The sequence below is a fragment of the Magnolia sinica genome, chromosome 13 (assembly GCF_029962835.1).
Source record: "Magnolia sinica isolate HGM2019 chromosome 13, MsV1, whole genome shotgun sequence".
NCBI classification, from domain to species: domain Eukaryota; kingdom Viridiplantae; phylum Streptophyta; class Magnoliopsida; order Magnoliales; family Magnoliaceae; genus Magnolia; species Magnolia sinica.
The window spans coordinates 2,584,348-2,605,341 of record NC_080585.1 but is presented as its reverse complement, the minus strand read 5'-3'; the positions used below and the strand labels follow the sequence as shown (position 1 = coordinate 2,605,341).

The window sequence follows — 20,994 nt, the reverse complement described above, 5'->3', positions numbered from 1 at the left end:
CTATCTAGAGAATTTGCCATGAAGGATTTAGGAGCTACAAAACAATCCTACGCATGAGGATAAAGCGTGACAGGGAAAATAAAAAATTAGTTTTATCACAGGCAGAGTACATAGCCAAGGTACTTGATCGATTCAATATGGGATGTGCTAAGCCAGTTTGCACTCCATTAGCCAACCACTTCAAGCTATCTAAGTAACAAGATGCAAAGACGTAGGAGGAACGAGACTTGATGGCTAAAGTCCCATACGCATCAGCTATTGGGAGTCTCATGTATGCTATGGTGAGCACGAGGTCAGACATTGCTCAAACAGTGGAAGTTGTTAGCAGGTTCATGAACAACCCCGAGAAGGAACATTGAGAAGCTGTGAAGTGGATCCTTAGATACGTGGCAGGTACTAAGGATGTAGGGTTGTGCTATGGTGGAACGGAAATCAAGCTACAAGGCTACGTGGATTCAGATTTTGCAGGAGATATCGACAGCAGAAGAAGCACTACAGGTTATGTTTTTTCTCTGGGTAGTGCTGCAGTCAGTTGGGTCTCTCAGTTACAGAAGATAGTATCTATCAGTACGACAGAAGTAGAATATGCTGCGGCTACGGAAGCGTGCAAGGAAATGGTGTGAATGCAAGGTTTTATAGAGGAGTTGGGTAAGAAACAAGTAGATTACAAGCTGTACAGTGACAGTCAGAGTGCAATACACTTGGCTAAGAATTCAGCCTTTCATTTAAGGCCAAACATATCGCCATCAGATATCACTTCATACGGTCATTACTGGAAGATGGATCGATTGCTCTGGAGAAGATTCATACAAGTGAGAATCCTGCGGATATGCTGACCAAGGCGGTCACACAGGAGAAGCTGAAGCTATGTTCATCTTTGATTGGTCTTCAGGCTTGAAGACGAGGAGGCGGTGCACTCCTGATGAAGAAGATAAAGGTTTATGGCGATGTGTGTTCAAGTGGGAGATTGTTAAGAAGTGAAGCCACATCTGGGGCCGCGCATGACCGGTTGTGGCCCCTGCTCGACCAGTCGTGGAGCCCACTCGACCGGTCGTGACTAGTCGTAGACTGGCATGATCAGTGTTTGGGTCCGAGGTGCTCGACTGGTCATGGGCCATGCACGATCGGTCGTGGGGTCCGCTGTTCACTCCCCAAGTATAGGGTTATGATGTAGTAATAAACTCGGTAAGACCGAGGTCGAATCCACATGGACTGATACCTGTACGTTATCTGAAACCAAGTAGAACTAGAACTAGCCTAAGATGCAATCTAAATCAAATAGAATTTAATAAATAATTTTGGAATAATTATCGAAAACTTAAGGAATTCAGAGGAAGGAAACTAGGGATTCAGAGGATCCACTTGTAGAGATCAGGGAGATCTTATGCCTACATCAAGAATTATTGAATTTAAACTGAACTTACTTGATCTGGTTTTTAAGAGATGAAAGGTATATGAATTAGAATGGATTCCATCATCTAACCATGCCTAAGAGACAAAGCAAACAACAGAATTAAACTAATTACCAACCAATCAATAGTGCATGAAAGTTAGGAAGGGTATCCGACCATGCCCATGAGACGATGGTAAACAACAGGGCTTCCTGACGTCATAAACATAAAAGGAAAGGAACATGCTCAAAGCTATCACAGATCCATTGTAATTTCAGTCAAATAGATCATTAAAAACTAAAAACATCTCTTAATAATTAAACCACAATCAAGCTCAATTCACAATTAAATAATTAAATCAACAAATAGAGTCTCTCATCTCACTACAAGCTTCACCTCTTAGCCCTAGCTAAGAGGTTTAGCCCAACATAATTGGGCTTGATCTCTCAAAAATAAATAAAAGAATTAGAACCTTCAAGAACAAATCAAAAACTCTGTATCTTCTCTCCCTTTCCTTTGCAATTGTCCAAGCTCCCAGCTTGCTCCCCGCCTGCTCCCATTCCACGTCCAGCTTTATATATATAAAAAAAAACCTCCTCCGCTTTCTCCCTCTCTTGCCTTGCTCCGCACGTCCTTTGTAAAGAGCCGGACACGAGTCTTTGTTTACGCAGCAACAACGCATAGACATCCTGCGTTTGAACTGAAACCGAGACGAATGGTCATCCATTCCGCGAATTTCAACTGCATAAGAAAGGTAAAAACCCTCCTATCCACCTTTTGGACGGTCTGGATAATCAATCTGATCTTGTATTTGATCGCATAATGGCCCATAGCGGCCGGTTTTCTCGGCGTGCGGAGGCTGTGAAACGGTCTTGCGCTGGTATGATGGTGGGCCAATTTCTTAGTGTTTCTTGCGAGATCAGGTCCGTTCATTGGATTGTATACAGAAAACCGGTCGAACATGACTGTTTTTCGTCCATTTTTATGTGGTCCATTCGATTTCTGCTTACACCGTCAATCCTCCGTTTGAACGGCTGAAGTTCTCTCCTCGCAGTCTTTTGCAATTCTGCCACCTAGGCAGTAACAAAAGGTGTCATGGGGATCTGCTGGACCGTCCGGATTGGACCGTTGAAACACGGTGGTGGCCCACAAACGCTAGCCGTGAGCTCTGTTTGCGCGCTGGAAAGAATTCGAATTGGAGAGGGACTGCGTTGCCGTGCACAGCTAGTGCACATGTACACCATGCATACTCGTCTCATATGGGGTCCACGTATGAAGTTTGCGAGAAATCTGCATTGTCCATCTGGTTCTTCACATGATTTAAGGCGTTGAGACCGAAGATGAGGTGTATCCAGAGATCAGGTGGGCCCCAGATCAGTAAATTGTGGGCTGATCTGTCCGTTGGGCCACTTCCACAGCGATCCAATGGATGGAATTTTACGTGTACGATTCATTTATGGTCCTCAGGCCACGTATGGAGTTTCAAACTGATCGGATGGTGGGAACCCTATCATCTTGCATTCTGGACACTTTTCAGGCCACTTGAGCTTCAATTCCTCAATTTTCTTGGATCCCTGGCGTGCAAATTTGTCGATCTTGGTCTCCTAGGGTCCTTCGCTTACCTTGGTGACTTCAGACTGTTAAATCCATACTTTTAGTACCCTTTCCCAGTCCAGGCTCGTGAATACTTTCTGCATCACAAACATGATTAAATCAGGCCGATAAACAGTACTATGTTTGTAAATCCAGGCAAAATACTGGGGTCGGATATGCAATATTTGACCCTCAACACAACCCCCAATTAGCATCTTGCTAGTCCCGAGCAAGGTATGCGAAAAATAAATTGAGAATTACAGGACAATTTCTACAAACTCAAGAGATTTATGAAAAACAGTTCAGATACTCGAATTCTAAGATTCATGAATGTTGGCATTACTTTCTCCTGGAATCAAGCTCACAGTAAACTTTATAATCATGTTCAAATATTAATCCCTTAATTAGAACAATTCCAAACACTGAATTCCATGGATGTATAGTCTAATCTCGACTTATCAACATTGAGATTCACCTCTTTATTTTAAGGATTTTATTGGTAACCAATAAGAGAATTCATGATAACCCACTTGGCTTACACATTATCTTTTTATTCTTTTAATATTTGATTTTTTATTTTTATTTTTTTCATTAAAAGTAACGCCAAGAAGGGGAATTGAGTCCTCACCTATAGGGAGCAAACCTATGGTAAAGACTGTACACCCAACTTTTTCTCATATCATTCATAGGGAATTAAATCTACACCTATAGGGAGCAAACCTATGGTAAAGACTGTTCGCCCAATCCATTCAATTTTCCAAGTTGGTTCCTTTCATGTTTAGTGATTACCAAGTTAATCCTTCGATATCGAACTGAAACCTTAATATGCACACGAGATGTGTCCTGCGAATTCATGTCTCAATCAATGTTTACAAATTCTAGTAATGGATTAACAATTCAAACTTAGCTATGAAATTTAATAGATAACTGAATCCAAGAGTCATAAAGTACCAACATCACGCATCTGGCCGTCAAAATCACTTCGAATTCATCAGAAATCCCGAAAAATTAAAAAAAAATTCACAACTTTTGCTCAAGACCAAGAAAACACTGATTAGGAAACCTAATCTCCCACCCCCAACCAAAAATCTACATTGTCCTCAATGTAAAAGAAATAAACATGTAATGCACATGGGACAACGGAAATCTAGGAGGAGTGATGGAAAGATAGTACCTGGACGAAAGAATCAAGAGGCTTTTCAAAGATATCTACGTAAGAGCGGGTCAGTACAAGAGAGAAACCAACAAAAATAAAATAAAATACAAATAACAAAAATGAAATCCTACCTACACCACTTTCGCAGGTACTCTCGATTACATTTAGCATATGCAACAAGCCTTTAAACCCCTAGGTTGCCCCTAGTGGACGAGTTGTAGTCTCGTGAGGGTTTGCAGTAATGTTACCCACAAACATTGGACTAACTAATGATAAAAACGAAATGAAATGAAGAGCTGGGTTGCCTCCCAGGAGCGATAAGTTTACCGTCTTCAGCTAGACAAATAAAGCAACTACCCTAGTCCTATGAAAGCGATAAACCTACCTATACCTCCATCAGACTAGGAGATCAATCCTGGTAAACAGGAGCAGTCAGGGGCATGGACATGTCCTCTGAATCAAATTTCTCGACAAATGGTTTCAATCGATGTCCATTGACTTTAAACTCCTTGCCATTGTCGGGATCTCTTATTTCAACGGCCCCATGAGGAAAAACAGTAACAACAATGTAAGGGCCGGTCCAACGAGATCGAAGCTTACCCGAAAAGAGATGTAATCGAGAATTGTACAAAAGGACCTTCTGACCAGGCGTGAATGATTTTCGTAAAATGTGTTGGTCATGAAATGCTTTCATCTTGTCCTTGTAAATTCTCGAATTATCGTACGCATCATTCCGGATTTCCTCAAGTTCATTCAATTGAAGTTTGCGTAGTGAGCCAGCGTTGTCCAGATTGAAATTAAGATTTTTGATCACCCAGTATGCTTTATGTTCCAGCTCCACAGGCAAGTGACAAGCTTTCCCATAGACAAGTCTAAAGGGAGACATTCCAATAGGGGTTTTAAAGGCAGTACGGTATACCCATAAGGCATCGGTCAATCGAATTGACCAATCCTTACGATCAGGGTTAACCGTTTTCTCCAAAATGTGTTTAATTTTCCTATTAGAAATCTCAGCTTGCCCACTTGTTTGTGGGTGGTACGGGGTGCTCACCTTGTGAGAGATACCGTATTTCTTCATTAAGCTCTCGAATGGTCTATTACAAAAGTGTGAGCCCTCATCACTAATGATGGCTCGAGGCGTTCCAAATCGAGAAAGGATGTTTTCTTTTAGGAATTTAATGACCGTGCGATGATCATTAGTTCGACACAGAATCGCTTCGACCCATTTGGTGACATAATCCATGGCGAGCAAAATATACAGATTTCCAAACGATTGGGGGAATGGTCTCATGAAATCGATGTCCCAACAATCAAATGCTTCAATGATAAGGATGGGATTCAAAGGCATCATATTTCGACGGGACAATGCTCCCAATTTCTGACAACGCTGACAAGCTTTGTAAAACTCATGAGTGTCCCTAAACATAGTGGGCCAGTAAAAGTCACACTACAGAATCTTGGCCGTGGTCTTTTTAGCAGAAAAGTGACCACCACAGGCCTTTGAGTGACAGAAGGAGATGACGCTCTGATGCTCATCGTCTGGTACACATCTCCTTAGAATTTGGTCTGGGCAATATTTAAATAAATAAGGATCATCCCAGAAAAAGTTGCGCACCTCGGTGAAAAATTTCTTCTTATCTTGCGCAGTCCACTGTGTTGGTATGGCACCTGTAGCAAGATAATTAGCAATATCAGCAAACCAAGGTGAATGGGAGACTCTGAATAGTTGTTCATCAGGGAACATATCGTTGATATGGGTCGTCTCAAGGGAATCAGAGGTATTAAGGCGAGATAGATGATCGGCCATTACGTTTTCTACTCCCTTTTTATCTTTAATTTTCAAATCAAATTCTTGGAGTAGAAGGATCTATCGTATCAGGCAGGGTAGAATCATTCTTAGAAAGAAGATACTTAAGTGCCGCATGATCTGTGTAGATAATGATCTTGGATTCGATCAAGTAGGACCTAAATTTATCCAAAGCGAACACTACGGCTAGGAGTTTCTTTTCCGTAGTCGAGTAGTTTACTTGGGCATAATTTAAAGTTCTACTTGCGTAATGAATGACGTAGGGCCTCTTATCTTTTCTCTGGCCTAGGACTGCCCCAAGAGCATAATCAGAAGTGTCGCACATAAGCTCAAAAGGAAGGCTCCAGTCGGGTGGCTGCATGATAGGTGCAGTAGTTAACGTGCCCTTAAGCTTGGTGAAAGCTTCCTAACATTGCTCAGTCCACTCGTATGGAGCATCCTTTTGAAGAAGAGTATATAAAGGACGAGAGAGGAGACTAAAGTCCTTTATGAATCGCCTGTAAAATCCTGCGTGTCCTAAGAAGGATCGCACGTCTCTGATGTTCTTGAGTGGAGGAAGGTTAGAGATAAGATCGATTTTTGCCTTGTCTTCCTTGATTCCCTTGGACGAGATGATATGCCCAAGGACAATTCCCTTCTGAACCATGAAATGACACTTCTCCCAATTAAGTACCAAGTTCTTTTCTTAACATCTTTTCAACACACATTTAAGACTTTTCAAGCACTTGCTGAAGGATGGACCGTAAACAGAGAAATCATCCATGAAGACCTCTAGATATTGCCCCACCATATCAGAAAAGATACTAAGCATACATCGCTGAAAGGTGGTAGGGGCATTACATAGTCTGAATGGCATCCTTCGATAGGCAAAGGTGCCGTAGGGACATGTAACCTGGTCTTCAGGGGCTATCTCTATCTGGTTGTAGCCCGAATACCCGTCAAGGAAACTGTAATAGGAATGACCAGCTAACCTTTCCAGGATCTAATCAATGAATGGTAAAGGAAAGTGGTCTTTCCTTGTGACGGTATTCAACTTCCTGTAGTCAATGCACATTCTCCAACCAGTAGTGACTCTAGTTGGCACGAGTTCATTATTGACATTGGCTATGATGATGATTCCGAACTTCTTAGAGACCACTTGAGTTGGACTCACCCATTGACTATCGGATATAGGGTATATGATACCCACGTCTAATAGTTTAAGAACCTCGGCCTTAACCACTTCCTTCATGTTTGGATTTAGTCTACGTTGTGGTTGCGAGCGGTTTTTGCATTATCCTCAAGATATATGCGGTGAGTACAAATCGAGGGATCGATTCCCTTGAGGTCCGCTATCGTCCATCCCAGGGCTCCTTTATGCTCAATGAGAGTAGATATGAGCATACTCTCCTGTTCTTTCTCTAGGTGGGCAGAGATCACACCGGGTATGTCTCATCTTGACCTAAATAGGCATATTTCAAATCAGAGGGCAAATGTTTTAGGTTAAGCTTCGGCGGCTTGAGGTTAGACGGTAGAGGCACTACATCGGTTTGTGGCAATTCTTCAAATTGTGGCCTCCACCGGTTAACTTCAAGTACCGGTGCAGTATCAAGCAAGGCGCACGTCTCCCTAATCATGTCATCATCAAAATCATGGGAGTGGGCTAGGCACGTCTCTAGAGAGTCAGAGGATAAGGCTAGAGGTGTCGTATCTTCCACTAAAGAGTCAATCATGTTAATGTCGTGGAAATCGTCATCCTCCTCTAAGTTTCTGTCGTTGTTGAAAAAGATATTTGACTCCAATGTCATATTTCCAAAAGACATAGTCATGACACCATTCCTGCAGTTGATAATTGCATTTGAAGTGGCAAGGAATGGGCGGCCAAGAATGACGGGGATCTGAGTGCTTATGTTATTGATGGGTTCGGTGTCTAGGATGATAAAATCTATAGGGTAGTAAAATCTATCAACTTGGACCAACACATCCTCAATTATCCCTCCTAGTACACGAACAGAGCGATCAGCAAGTTGTAGTGTGGTTGGGGTGGGTTTTAGTTCACCTAAACCTAACTGTTTGTATACCGTGTAGGGAATCAGATTGACGCTTGCTCCTAAGTCAAGAAGTGCATGATCAATTCGATGGTCCCCGATTACACATGATATGATTGGGCTACCGGGATCCTTGAATTTCTGTGGCTGTCTTGCTTTAGGATGGCACTCACTTTCTCAGTCAAGAAGATCTTCTTTTGAATACTCTGCAGTCGTTTGGTCGTGCATAAGTCTTTCAGGAATTTGGCATATGAAGGTATTTGTTTTACGACATCAAGTAGAGGAATGTTGACTTTCACTTATTTCAACACCTCTAGGATATCCTGAGAGTTAGAGAGAGGTTTTGGTGAAACCAACCGTTGGGGGAATGGAGCAACTGGCTTCTCTAGAAGTTCCAGTTCTAATTTTTATGGGGCATCACTGGATCCATCATTGTTGTCCTCTTCTGGTTCTTGAGGCTTTTCGGGCCTAACCGGAAGAGTTTTATCAATGATCTTTCCACTCCTAAGAGTGGTGATGGATTTAGCGTGCCCCATCTGATTTGAAGAGCTGGGATCATTAATCTCGTACTGTGGTTTAGGATTGGGGAGAAGTTGTGCAGGAAGCATCCCCTTTTCTATAACCGTCATACGAGAATCTATCTTTTGCATAAAATTTGTAATTCCCCGCATTGCCTGAGCCAGCTCTTGTATGGAATTTTGAACTGGTTCCTCTTGAGGTTTCACTTGATTTGGATTTTGATTGAAGAAACCTGGAAGAGTAGCCGTTTGTCCATTCCTCCAACTAAAGTTTGGATGATTTTTCCAGCCAGGATTGTATGTATTGGAGTTAGGTCTAGTAAAAGGTCTTTGATAGTTGTTTATGGCATTAGCTTGTTTATTCAACACTCCTCAAAAGGCGGGTATTGTAGGACAATTTTCAGTTGTATGAATGTTGCAATCACAGATGCCGCAAACAATTTCATTAACCTTATCCTTCTTTCCTTCCATGGCCTCAACTTTCCTTATGAGCGTAGTCACTTTACACTTGAGATCATCCTCTTCTTTCAAGAGATATAATCCACCTTTCTCCTTTAATTGAGTCGGCCTAGACGTGGTGTTTGATTTTGGGTAATAGTCCTAAGATTGTGTTTTTTCAGCCAAACTGTCGAGGTAGTCCCATACCTCGTCGACATCTTTATTAATGAACTCTCCATTACACATTATCTCGACCATTTGGCGCATGGAAGATGTTAGTTCATCGTAGAAAAAATTTGTAATGCGCCACGTTTTAAATCCATGTTGTGGGCATGAACTGACCAAATCTTTGAACCTTTCCCAACATTGAAAGAATGTTTCATCTTCCTTTTGGGCAAAGTTCATGATTGCTTTTCTGAGGGTAATCGTTTTATGATGTGGGAAGAATTTTTTTATGAATTCCCTCCGCATGTCGTTCCATGTGCCAATGGATCTAGGACGCAGTGAATGTAACCACGTCTTAGCTTTCTCTTTTAAGGAAAAAGGAAAGAGTTTCAGCCTAATTGTATCCTCAGATACATTAGGAAAACATAATGTAGCTATAATCTCATCGAACTCTTTCAAATGTAAATATGGACTCTCTGATTCAAGTCCATGGAATTTGGGAAGGAGTTGGATAACTCCCGGTTTGATGTCCATTTGTCCTGTGTTTTCAAGGAAAATCATGCATGAGGGCATACTCACTCCTGCCGGTTGTAGATAATCTCGTAAAGTACGAGGTGAGGGTGCCTGATGCACCTCGTTCTCATCTTGGGTATCCTCCACCCTGGGTGGAAGTAGAGGAGGTTGGTCTTCAGCCATAACTTCAGTTAACTCAGGAGATTTTGAGCGGTGTCTAGTCCTGCAATGGATAGTCAACCCTTCAACCAATCCTCCTTCAGTCAAGAGACGTCGAGTGTCGTCACGGGCCCACTTGGGCATGAAACACTCACAGCCCTCAACTAAATTCAAAGCCTAATCCTAAGAAGGGAAAAGAAAATCTAGGAAGAAAGAGAGAGTTGGAAAGAAATTACCAAATTGGAGTCCTAAGTTAAAAACCTGTAAAAAAAAAAAAAATAAGTTAGATTCTAAAAAAGAGAAGAACAATCATTTAAAAGAAAAATAACAGTAAACTGATTTCTAAAAGAAGGAATTCCTAAAAGAAAGTGGAAATTTCTAAAATAAATTAGGAAAGTCCTTAAACTAGAAGGTGAATTACTAAAAGAAAACTGAAGAATAGAAGTCGAGAGAGAGCTTACCGAATTAGAGATTTCTATCTTAAAGGCCTACAACATAGGAAGGTTAGTTTCTAAACAAAAATTCTAAAAATAAATTAGGAAAAAAAATTAGATTCTAAAAGAGTTAAAGTTAGAAAGTAACAAAAGAGGAAAGTTTCTAAAAATAAACTACTAAAAATAGAAAAATACTAAAATTAAAAATTTAAACCCTAATTCTAAAAAAGTAGAAAAAGTAGAGAGATTAGGAAGGAATTACCAATTTAGAAACTTATGTCAGGATCCTATAAAACAGGAAAACAAGTTAGTTCTAGAAATCAAATAAAAGTCTACAACTAAAGTTAGTCAAATTCTAATCTTAAACTAATCCTAAAACTAATTAATTTCAGAGAATCGCAACGGCGCCAAAAACTTGTTCACTCCCCAAGTATAGGGTTGTGATGTAGTAATAAACTCGGTAAGACCGAGGTCGAATCCACAGGGACTGATACCTGTACGTTATCTGAAGCCAAGTAGAACTAGAACTAGCCTAAGATGCAATCTAAATCAAATAGAATTTAATAAATAATTTTGGAATAATTATCGAAAACTTAAGGAATTCAGAGGAAGGAAACTAGGGATTCAGAGGATCCACTTGTAGAGATCAGGGAGATCTTATGCCTACATCAAGAATTATTGAATTTAAACTGAACTTACTTGATCTGGTTTTCAAGAGATGAAAGGTATATGAATTAGAATGGATTCCATCATCTAACCATGCCCAGGAGACAAAGCAAACAACAAGATTAAACTAATTACCAACCAATCAATAGTGCATGAAAGTTAGGAAGGGTACCGTCATCCGACCATGCCCATGAGACGATGGTGAACAACAGGGCTTCCTGACGTCATAAACATAAAAGGAAAGGAACATGCTCAAAGCTATCACAGATCCATTGTAATTTCAGTCACAATAGACCATTAAAAACTAAAAACATCCCTTAATAATTAAACCACAATCAAGCTCAATTCACAATTAAATAATTAAATCAACAAATAGAGTCTCCCATCTCACTACAAGCTTCACCTCTTAGCCCTAGCTAAGAGGTTTAGCCCAACATGATTGGGCTTGATCTCTCAAAAATAAATAAAAGAATTAGAACCTTTAAGAACAAATCAAAAACTCTGTATCTTCTCTCCCTCTCTTTCCTTTGCAATCGTCCAAGCTCCCAGCTTGCTCCCCGCCTGCTCCCATTCCACGTCCAGCTTTATATATATAAAAAAACCTCCTCCGCTTTCTCCCTCTCTTGCCTTGCTCCGCACGTCCTTTGTAAAAGAGCCGGACACGAGTCTCTGTTTACACAGCAACAACGCACAGACATCTTGCGTTTGAACTGAAACCGAGACGAATGGTCATCCATTCCGCGAATTCCAACTGCATAAGAAAGGTAAAAACCCTCCTATCCACCTTTTGGACGATCTGGATAATCAATATGATCTTGTATTTGATCGCATAATGGCCCACAGCGGCCAGTTTTCTCGGCGTGTGGAGGTTGTGAAACGGTCTTGCGCTGGTATGATGGTGGGCCAATTTCTTGGTGTTTCTTGCGAGATCGGGTCCGTTCATTGGATTGTATACGGAAAATCGGTCGAACATGACCATTTTTCGTCCGTTTTTATGTGGTCCATTTGATTTCTGCTTACACCTCAATCCTCCGTTTGAACAGCTGAAGTTCTCTCCTCGCAGTCTTTTGCAATTCTGCCACCTAGGCAGTAACAAAAGGTGTCATGGGGATCTGCTGGACCGTCCGGATTGGATCGTTGAAACACGGTGGTGGCCCACAAACGCCAGCCGCGAGCTCCGTTTACGCGCTGGAAAGAATTCGAATTGGAGAGGGACTGCGTTGCCGTGCACAGCTAGTGCACATGTACACCATGCACACTCGTCTCACATGGGGTCCACGTATAAAGTTTACGAGAAATCTACACCATCCATCTGGTTCTTCACATGATTTAAGGCGTTGAGACCGAAGATGAGGTGTATCCAGAGATCAGGTGGGCCCCAGATCAGTAAATTGTGGGCTGATCTGTCCGTTGGGCCACTTCCACAGCGATCCAATGGATGAAATTTTACGTGTACGGTTCATTTATGGTCCTCAGGCCACGTATGGAGTTTCGAACTGATCGGATGGTGGGAACCCTATGATTTTGCATTCTGGATACTTTTCAGGCCACTTGAGCTTCAATTCCTCGATTTTCTTGGATCCCTGGCGTGCAAATCTGTCGATCTTGGTCTCCTAGGGTCCTTCGCTTGCCTTGGTGACTTCAAACTGTTAAATCTATGCTTTTAGTACCCTTTCCCAGTCCAGGCTCGTGAATACTTTTTGCATCACAAACATGATTAAATCAGGCCGATAAAGAGTACTATGTTTGTAAATCCAGGCAAAATACTGGGGTCGGATATGCAATATTTGACCCTCAACATCCGCTCGACCAGTCGTGCAGTCTGCTCGACCGGTCGTGGTTTCGCGGATTCATTTTCGAATCTGATGCGGACTGCGAATTTCTGTGTCGCCTTTCGCAAGGGTGAGAAAGGAGAGTTGCCAAAACTATAAATTAGGGTCCCTAGGGCTATTCTAGGGTTAAGGTGAATATTGAAAAATATTTATAGGGTGTGGGCAAGGAATTTTCTATGTTCTTCCAAGGGAGAGGTTAATATATTGCCTTGTAATCTTTGTTTGTCTTCATAGTGAAAGTTTGCATCCGTGGTTTTTTACCATAGTTTGGGGTTTTTCCATGTATATCTTGTCTTGTGGTTTGTTTGGATTGCTTTGATCTGTTTCTAGTTTATATTTCTTCTTGTTTATCGTTTGTGGGTAAGGCCTGAGATTGGATCTAGGCTCACTGTGTTGTTGGCGCAACAACCTTTTGGAAGAAGAAACTTCCTCTCTTGAATGGGAGGATGGATAGGAGTACAGGTGGAAAATCTCTCATTAAAGTATTGAAAGATAATTCTTCACAGCTTTTTCTTCCTCCAGAACGGAAGGAGAAAGATCAAGGGAGGCAGCTCCATGTTTATCAATTTCACATTATTAGCGATCTCTCTGTTTGTTTCATCCAGATACCATAAGAGATTGCGGAAAGTTCAATGGAATTCGAATATGCTGCAATCAAATTTGCGGTCTTTTACTTACAGAGAGTTGGAAGAAGCGACGGATGGGTTCAAGGAAGAATTGGGTAGAGGCGCTTTTGGCACTGTTTATAAAGGAACCATGTAATTAGATTCCATGGCTACTTCCCTTGCAGTTGGGAAGCTCGAGAGAGTTATAGAAGAGGGTGACAAGGAATTGAAGACAGAAGTGGGAGCGATCAGCCGGACCCATAATAAGAATCTAGTCCAATTGCTTGGATTCTATGACGAGGGGGCCCACCGTCTTCTGGTGTATGAGTTCATGAGCAATGGATCCTTGGCAAGCTTGCTCTTTGGGACCTCAAAACCCAACTGGAATCAATGGTTGAGAATTGTGTTCGGGATTGCTAGAGGGCTCAGGTACTTACACGAAGAGTGCAGCTCCCAGATTATACATTGCGATATAAAGCCTCAAAACATACTTCTAGATGATAATCTAATGGCCAAGATTTCTGATTTTGGATTGGCAAAGCTATTGAGGACAGACAAGACCCGAACAAGCACAGGCTTCCGAGGCACCAGAGGTTATGTTGCACCGGAATGGTACAAAAACATGCCGATCACGCACAAGGTCGAGGTGTATAGCTTCGGTGTAATGCTGTTGGAGATTGTTTGTTGCAGGAAGAATGTCGAATTGGTGGTGGGGAATGAGGAGAAGGCGGTCTTGACAGACTGGGCCTATGGATGCTATCGTAGGGGGAGATTGGACATGTTATTGATGGACGACCGAGATGCAATGGCGGAGATGAAGAGGGTGGAGAGGCTGGTGAAGTTAGGGATTTGGTGCATACAAGAAGAGCCATCGCTGAGGCCTTGTATGAAGAAGGTGACACAGATACTTGAAGGTGCAGTTGAAGTTTTTCAGTGCCCTGTCACCCTTCTTCTTTCATTAGTTCGCTTGGTTGAGTTGAAACCCTTTCACTTCCCTCCAGTGCATACACAGGATGTTCGGTATATGCACGTGTATGGGTGCATGTGTACTCTCTCTCTCCTTTTTTTTTTTTTTTTTGGCGCGGTGTAGGTTGCTAGAACTAGACCGAAGATCCAAGCTATTGCGCAACTAGGGCTATTTTCATCATTTAGAAAGTACAATTAGCTAAGTTTTTCATCTTTGTTGTTGTGTTTGGATAAATGTAAACTAAAAGGAGGACGAGGAGAGGTTTTAATCCTTGTGGAAATGGAAAACTGTGGATTTAAATAGTAATTCGCTATAAGCCCCCTCTTCGAGCCACATCGATTTTTCATAGTTTCCTTCTAAAATCTTAGTCAAGGAAGTCAGTTCCACGCTTTTCCCAAATGGAATCATTTTCAATTTTTAGAAATTAGAAGTTCCCAAAGACTGCCAAAACGTGGCTATAGAATTCTGTAACCTGGAATCCTTCCAAATGGAAAATGGTGGATTTTGATTTTCTTTTTGGCGTTTGTTTGCATTCCAACTTCATATTGATTCCACGTTTGGTATCCTCGCGCCTTCTCTATCTTGGAAATCAAATTTACGTTTTCTTTTGGGAAATTAATATCTACGAATTTTAAGAAAAAGATTGAAAGTATAATACAAAGTAGAGGTGGAAAAGCATGTTTTTCCACGTTCAAAAGCACATTACAAAGTAGAAGTGGAAAAAATCAGAATAGGGTAGAGTCATCTCTCCGTAATCCACAAGGCAGGGTGACTTGTCAAATGGAACCATGTATCTAGTCTCAACGACCCTGGATGCCCAGGTTTTGAAAATCATACCTGTCGATCCGGTGATCCTCATTTAAAGGACAGATTTGAGGGTTTTTACCCAAATGGCCCACCTTTTATACACTGCTTTCATGTGTTTGGCTTCCCTTTACAAAGCTCTCTCTCTCTCTCTCTCGGATTCCAATGTCCGAGTGCGGGAGAAGCTTCATAACTTCAATCCAGAGATATCAATTTTGAGTCATGTTGTGGCCACCACTTAGTTGTTGGGCCCATTAGAAGGTGGATCCAATTTGTTCATTTCCTTTCATGACCCACCATTTCTTTGGGAAGACACTAAACTCATGTTGATACGTCCCCTTCATGGCGCAGAAAACCGGGCCTTTCATTACCAACGGTTTCCTTGTGTGATCCACCTGATCGGCAAGCTTGCCTTATTCTCTAGACCATAGCCTTCCACGAAACTTCAACGATAATGGACGGAGTGGATTTGATGCATATACAAGATGTTTGGTATATGCACGTGTAAATTATTTTTTTTGCATGGTGAAGGTTGCTATTACTAGCACCGAAGTTCCTCCGTGCTTTCGTGACTACGAGTGTCCCCTTTGAAACCTTAAGAACACGATCGAAATCAGTTAATTTTCACTTAAGTGCATCAAGTGCATATATAGATATCAGACTCTTACTCAAATTGGGAATGTGTCTCACATCAGTTAAAATAAGCTTTATGTCATTGAATATCTTGATGCGTATCGATCTAACACTAACCATGTTATAGGCATTCCTATTACCCATAAACACCTGACGACCATCACACTCATTATAACAGGTGAACCAACTCTTATGAGGGGTCATGTGATACGAAGCTCTTGTATCCAATATTCATTCATCATTGCAATACCTAGATTTTGACCCAGTCAACACGTCACTATCACTCGCCTCCTCATTGCATTCCACAATGTTAGCATTTCTAAAAGAACTATCTGATTTCTCATTACTTAACTTGGGATACCCATATTTTAATGCGGTCAACACCTCACTATCACTCGCCTCCTCATTGCATTGCACAACATTGGCCTCTTTGTGAAAACTATTTGATTTCTTCTTTTTCATGTGTCCTAACATTCCACAATTCAAACACTTTAGTTTTTCTGTCTCTTTGTCCTTGGATTTGGATCTCGATCATGAAGATTTACTATCTCGCTCAAAGTTTACCCCCTTGTAATCAATGCATCTATAGAAGAACTCATGTCACCACTTTTCTTTCTCATTGCCATTGACTAAAGAGTTGAGGTAAGGTCTCAATGCTAGTGGTTGACTTACTGGTACACAAAGAATCTTTGAACGATACGATTCTATAAAAGAATTCAAAAGAATTCATGCTTGATCTTCATCCTTCATCACCTCATCCATATCCAACAACTTGCAGACATGCCTATTGAAGTTATTGATGTGGGTCTCAATGCTAGCCCCCTAGTCATCTTCAGATGGAACAACTATAGCTTTATATATAAACGATTCTCAAGATCTATGCAACTTATAAACAAGTTGGATGGAAAATAAAAATTATGGTAAGTCCTGAGAAGTTTTCAATGGTGGGCATTCATATCCCCAGTGTTTTATTATGTGGTGTAGTCCACTAGAGATTTAAATCTTCCTTATTTTTATGCTCATGGCTTAAAATAACTGAAAATAATCTGAAAAATCACATGGACAACATGGATAATTAAATACATGTATCATGGTGAGCCCAAAGAGTTACATGGCGACCGGTCTTAAGGAAAATCCCTATCCATTGGGGAATGTGGATTGTGTCCTAGCCCCACTCATCTCCATATTAGAATGGGCGGGGCTTTGAGGGGCCACCATGATGTACGGGTTTTATCCACACCCTCCATTAACATTTCCACGTTGTTTTGGTGATTAAACCTAGAAATGAAGCAGATCCAAGGCTCAAGTGTACTTACACAGTAAGGATTAAACTGTTATCATTAAAAATTTCTCGGGAGCGTCAAAAGTTTTGGATCCAGCTGATATTTGTGTTTTCTTTTATCCAAGTCCATGCGGCCTTATGAACAGGTCAGATGGCACTTAACCATCATGGTGAGTATGACACTAAAGCATTATCGTGAGCCTTAAGAAGGTTTCAATTAGGGCTGACAATGATCAGGCCTGGTTAAGTCTTGGCCTGGATTTTGAACTATTTCAGAGTGGGCCATCAGGCTGGCCTTATTCAAAATTCTGATTTTTTAGTCCCAAGCCTAGCCCATTGACACCCCTAGTTTCAATGGCAAGTATCACTACCACTACTACTTCCTATAGTGTGGTTTACTTGAGCCTTAGATCTACTTCATTTTTGGACTAATACACTAAATTGATATGGCAAGGTTAATGGACAATGCGGATAAAACACATACATTTGGGTGGCCTCTCAGAGCCCTTGCCCCGTTGTGATCGGGAGAGGAGGGGCGGGGTTGGATGGAATCCGCATTCTCATTGAAACGTCCAATGTACCGAGTAAGATGTAAAGTCGCGTGGATAAATAATATGTACATCATGGTGAGCCCAGAGAGAGTCATGTGGTGGCCGGGTCTCCATGAAAATCCCCATCCATTAAGGGTGTGTTTGGATCACAGGCCGAAAATGTATTGCATTGTTTTATTTTAAAATAATACAATAACATATGTTTGAATTCAAATTGATATCCGCCGTACACACACCACCTGCGTACATCGCTGAACCAGAAAATGAAGGCCACGCATCTCTGTTTTGTTGTCTCATCACATCGTGCAGTGCAATGCCTTCATTGCGTTGCACCGCGTCTGGGGAAAAAAAAAAAAAGCTTTTTCTCCGAGAGCTTGTGCTGGACACTGCCATCTCTACCGTTGACGGCAATCAACTTGTCGGAAGAAACATTCCCAGCCGTCAGATAATCAAATGCCTAGTGGCCCATCACAACAACGGCAATGGCCCTGTCTTCTTCATTCCAAAACCTACACATTCCCATCTCCATCTTCATCCCTCCCTTAACGATAAATAACCCAACCCAAAAACACCCTGTATTGGAATAAATTACCAAACCTTAACCATAGATTTGCTACCCTTTTCGTACGATTTCAAGATCGGATTTTTCATTTCTCTTCTTGAAAAGGAGTATGAAAATCATTTTCAGATCTGATACCTCAAACACAGAAAGAAACAAAAGGCCTCATAAATACGAACTACGAAGAACATACACACTTACAATGGTATATATGCTTTTGAGATTCAAACCAACGGTTCATGGGCTATACACTCAACTTTCGATGTGATACCAATGGTTTTTCTCTTTCTTTGTTTTCTTTCTTGCCACTGGTTGGTTGAGACATAGAAAGAGGTCATAGGGCTACTTGCTACCCTACCAAGGAGTAAAAAGGCATGGGGGGCCCACATAGCATCCAACACCAACCAATATTGGGTGGTGTCAGGTTTTAGTAGCCAATCTGTCGGTGGTCCATAGCAAGTATTGTATGTGGTCTGTATTATAGGCACTTTCTCACTATGGAGTTCGATCCTTCAACAAACAGTGAATTAGGTATATCCGTTGATTACATTTCCAAACCCACTCAGTACCAAACATTCTACTTCTTAATGATAAGACTCATCAATACAATCTATAATGCCCGGAGTACACGTGTCGTACAGTAATACAATGCAATACAGCCCTATACGCGAATCCAAACAGGCCCTAAGGGAATGCAGATTGGAAGGAGATTAGCTGGTGTACCACACACTAGCTATATAGCTGATGTAGATACATGTCGTGCGAAGACGAGCGCCGACGCTCCTCGAGCTTTGAGTTGTACAAATGGTTCAATGGAGATCAAAGATATGTGGCCCCAAAATATGTATTTATTATATCCACACAGTTCATCGATTTTTCGAGATCATTTTAGAGTATTTACCAAAAATGAATCATATCCAAAGCTCAAATGGACCACACCAAAAATAGAAGCGGGATACTGATTTTCACCATTAAAAATTTCATAAGCCCACCATAACCTTTATTTTCCATCCAATCTGTTCATAAGGTCACAAATACATGGATGAAGAGGAAAAAACAAATTTCATATTGATCCAAAACTTTTGTGAACCCAAAAAGGTTTCAATGGTAGACGTGCAATCTCACACTGCCTTTTGCAGTGTGGTCCACTTAATCTTTATATCTGCCTTATTTTTCAGCTCAAGCCTTAAGACGAGCTCGTAAAATGGATGGACGGTTTGGATATAACACATACCTTATGGTGTGACCTACAAAACTTGCCGATGTTAATACACCAGCGATATAGCTGGTGTGTACACCAGCCAATCCGCTTCCCGCGGATTGAGTCCTACACCCACCTGTCTATATACAAATGGGAGCGGATTGGATACTGAACGCTTCAGTAGCCAAAACGCTACTGAAGTGATGTGGCAAAAAGCCATTGCTGGATGCCAAGCGGCTGTTTCCTTTCAATAAATACTCTTCCAACGGAGATCCGTTAGCGGATGTTTTTCCGTTTAGGCCGTGAACGCACTCGCAACGCGCGGACGTGGATTTCCTGCCAAAAGACATTCCAAGAAGTTCTTGCGCTGGGAATTAGGTGGGGCCCACCATGATGTTTGTGAGAAATCCTACCCGCCATCTGTCTTTTGAGTTCAAGTCAGACTTGAAGCCAAGAAGGAACAGTTTCTAGAGCTCAAGTGGGCCAAAAAAGTGATAATTGAACGTTCACAGTTGAAATATTCATGGGCCACAGAAGTTCCGAGCCATGCTAATATTTTTTATTTCAGTTCATCCCGGTAGGAATGAAGTTATTAAAACGGTATGGATGGATTGTAAACATCATTGTCGAACTCAGGTAGATTTTAACAGTAGGAATTTCCCTAACCACATTTTCCTTTCATACGGCCCACTTGAGCTTTGGATACGGTTCATTTTTGACATCATGTCCTTAAATGAACTAAAAAAACGGATGGAAGGGGAGGATTTCTCACAAACATCACAGTGGGCCTGGGTTCCCAGCGCAGGAACGTCCAGAAAAAAATGCAATGTGGATTTTAACGGTACGTGGCCAGGGGAAGCGGATTGCGTAAGTAAACTCTGTGGGGTCCACCGTGATTTATATATTTCATCCAGTTTGTCCATTCATTTTATAAGATAATTTTAGGGCCTTAGCTCAAAACCTAACCATGAAAATAAACATCACTGTGGGGCTGAAAAGGTTTTAACGGCGGAAATCATTATTTCCACTGTTTCCTGTGGTATGGTCCACTTGAGATTTTTACAAGCTTCAATTTTGGGCTCAACGCCTAAAATTAGATGGAAAGACAGATGGAAGGTGTGGATAAATAGCATAAATTTACAGTGGACCCAACTGAATTTTCTCAAAATGACCATCCGATTTCATAGCCGAGTGGTGCACGGCGAAAAGGGAGAAAGATCCGTTAACGGATCCAACGGAGTAGCATTTATACCAAGGGAACGTGGCGTTGGTATCTAGCCAATGGCGTTTTGCCACATCACTTCAGTAGCGCTTTGGCTACTGAAGCGTTCAGTATCCAATCCGCTCCCTATACAAATGGGCAGTGCTCTGAGCGGCCGGGCGCGGATAAGCTACCGACAGGTTGAGTAGCAAACTGGCTATTGAAGTGACGTCACCAAGTTCCATGGGCCCCACCATTATGCATGTACTGTATCCACGCCTTCCATCCATTTGGAGAGATTATTTTAGGGCAATACCCAAAGAATGAGTTAAATCCAAAGCTCCAGTTAACCCCCGTACAGAAAACAGTGGGACAGTGACGCCCACCATTATAAACTTCTAATTGCTACAAAAGCTTTAGACCAAGATGATATTTGCTTTTGCCCTTCTTTCATGTCTTTTTTAACTTTTGAACAGGTTGGATTTCAAATAA

The 20,994-nt window shown here is 41.5% G+C and overlaps 2 protein-coding genes and 1 non-coding gene across 3 annotated transcripts in view; all 3 read left to right on the top strand.

Annotated features, from left to right (window-relative positions):
* LOC131223959 (G-type lectin S-receptor-like serine/threonine-protein kinase LECRK2) overlaps positions 1-13,461 on the top strand; it is a 23,979-nt gene extending 10,518 nt beyond the window's left edge. The window contains exon 3 of the mRNA XM_058219555.1: positions 13,222-13,461. Coding sequence (XP_058075538.1) covers positions 13,222-13,461 — 240 coding nt within the window. The remainder of the gene's footprint in view (positions 1-13,221) is intronic.
* Positions 9,247-9,353, top strand: LOC131224457 (small nucleolar RNA R71). Its single transcript, XR_009160940.1, has one exon. It is a non-coding gene; the product is annotated as a small nucleolar RNA R71 (small nucleolar RNA).
* LOC131223957 (G-type lectin S-receptor-like serine/threonine-protein kinase LECRK1) lies at positions 13,377-20,994 on the top strand. The gene is made up of 2 exons (XM_058219554.1): positions 13,377-14,324; positions 20,979-20,994. The coding sequence occupies exons 1-2, from the start codon at positions 13,471-13,473 to the stop codon at positions 20,992-20,994; spliced, it is 870 nt and encodes a 289-aa protein (XP_058075537.1). The 5' UTR covers positions 13,377-13,470.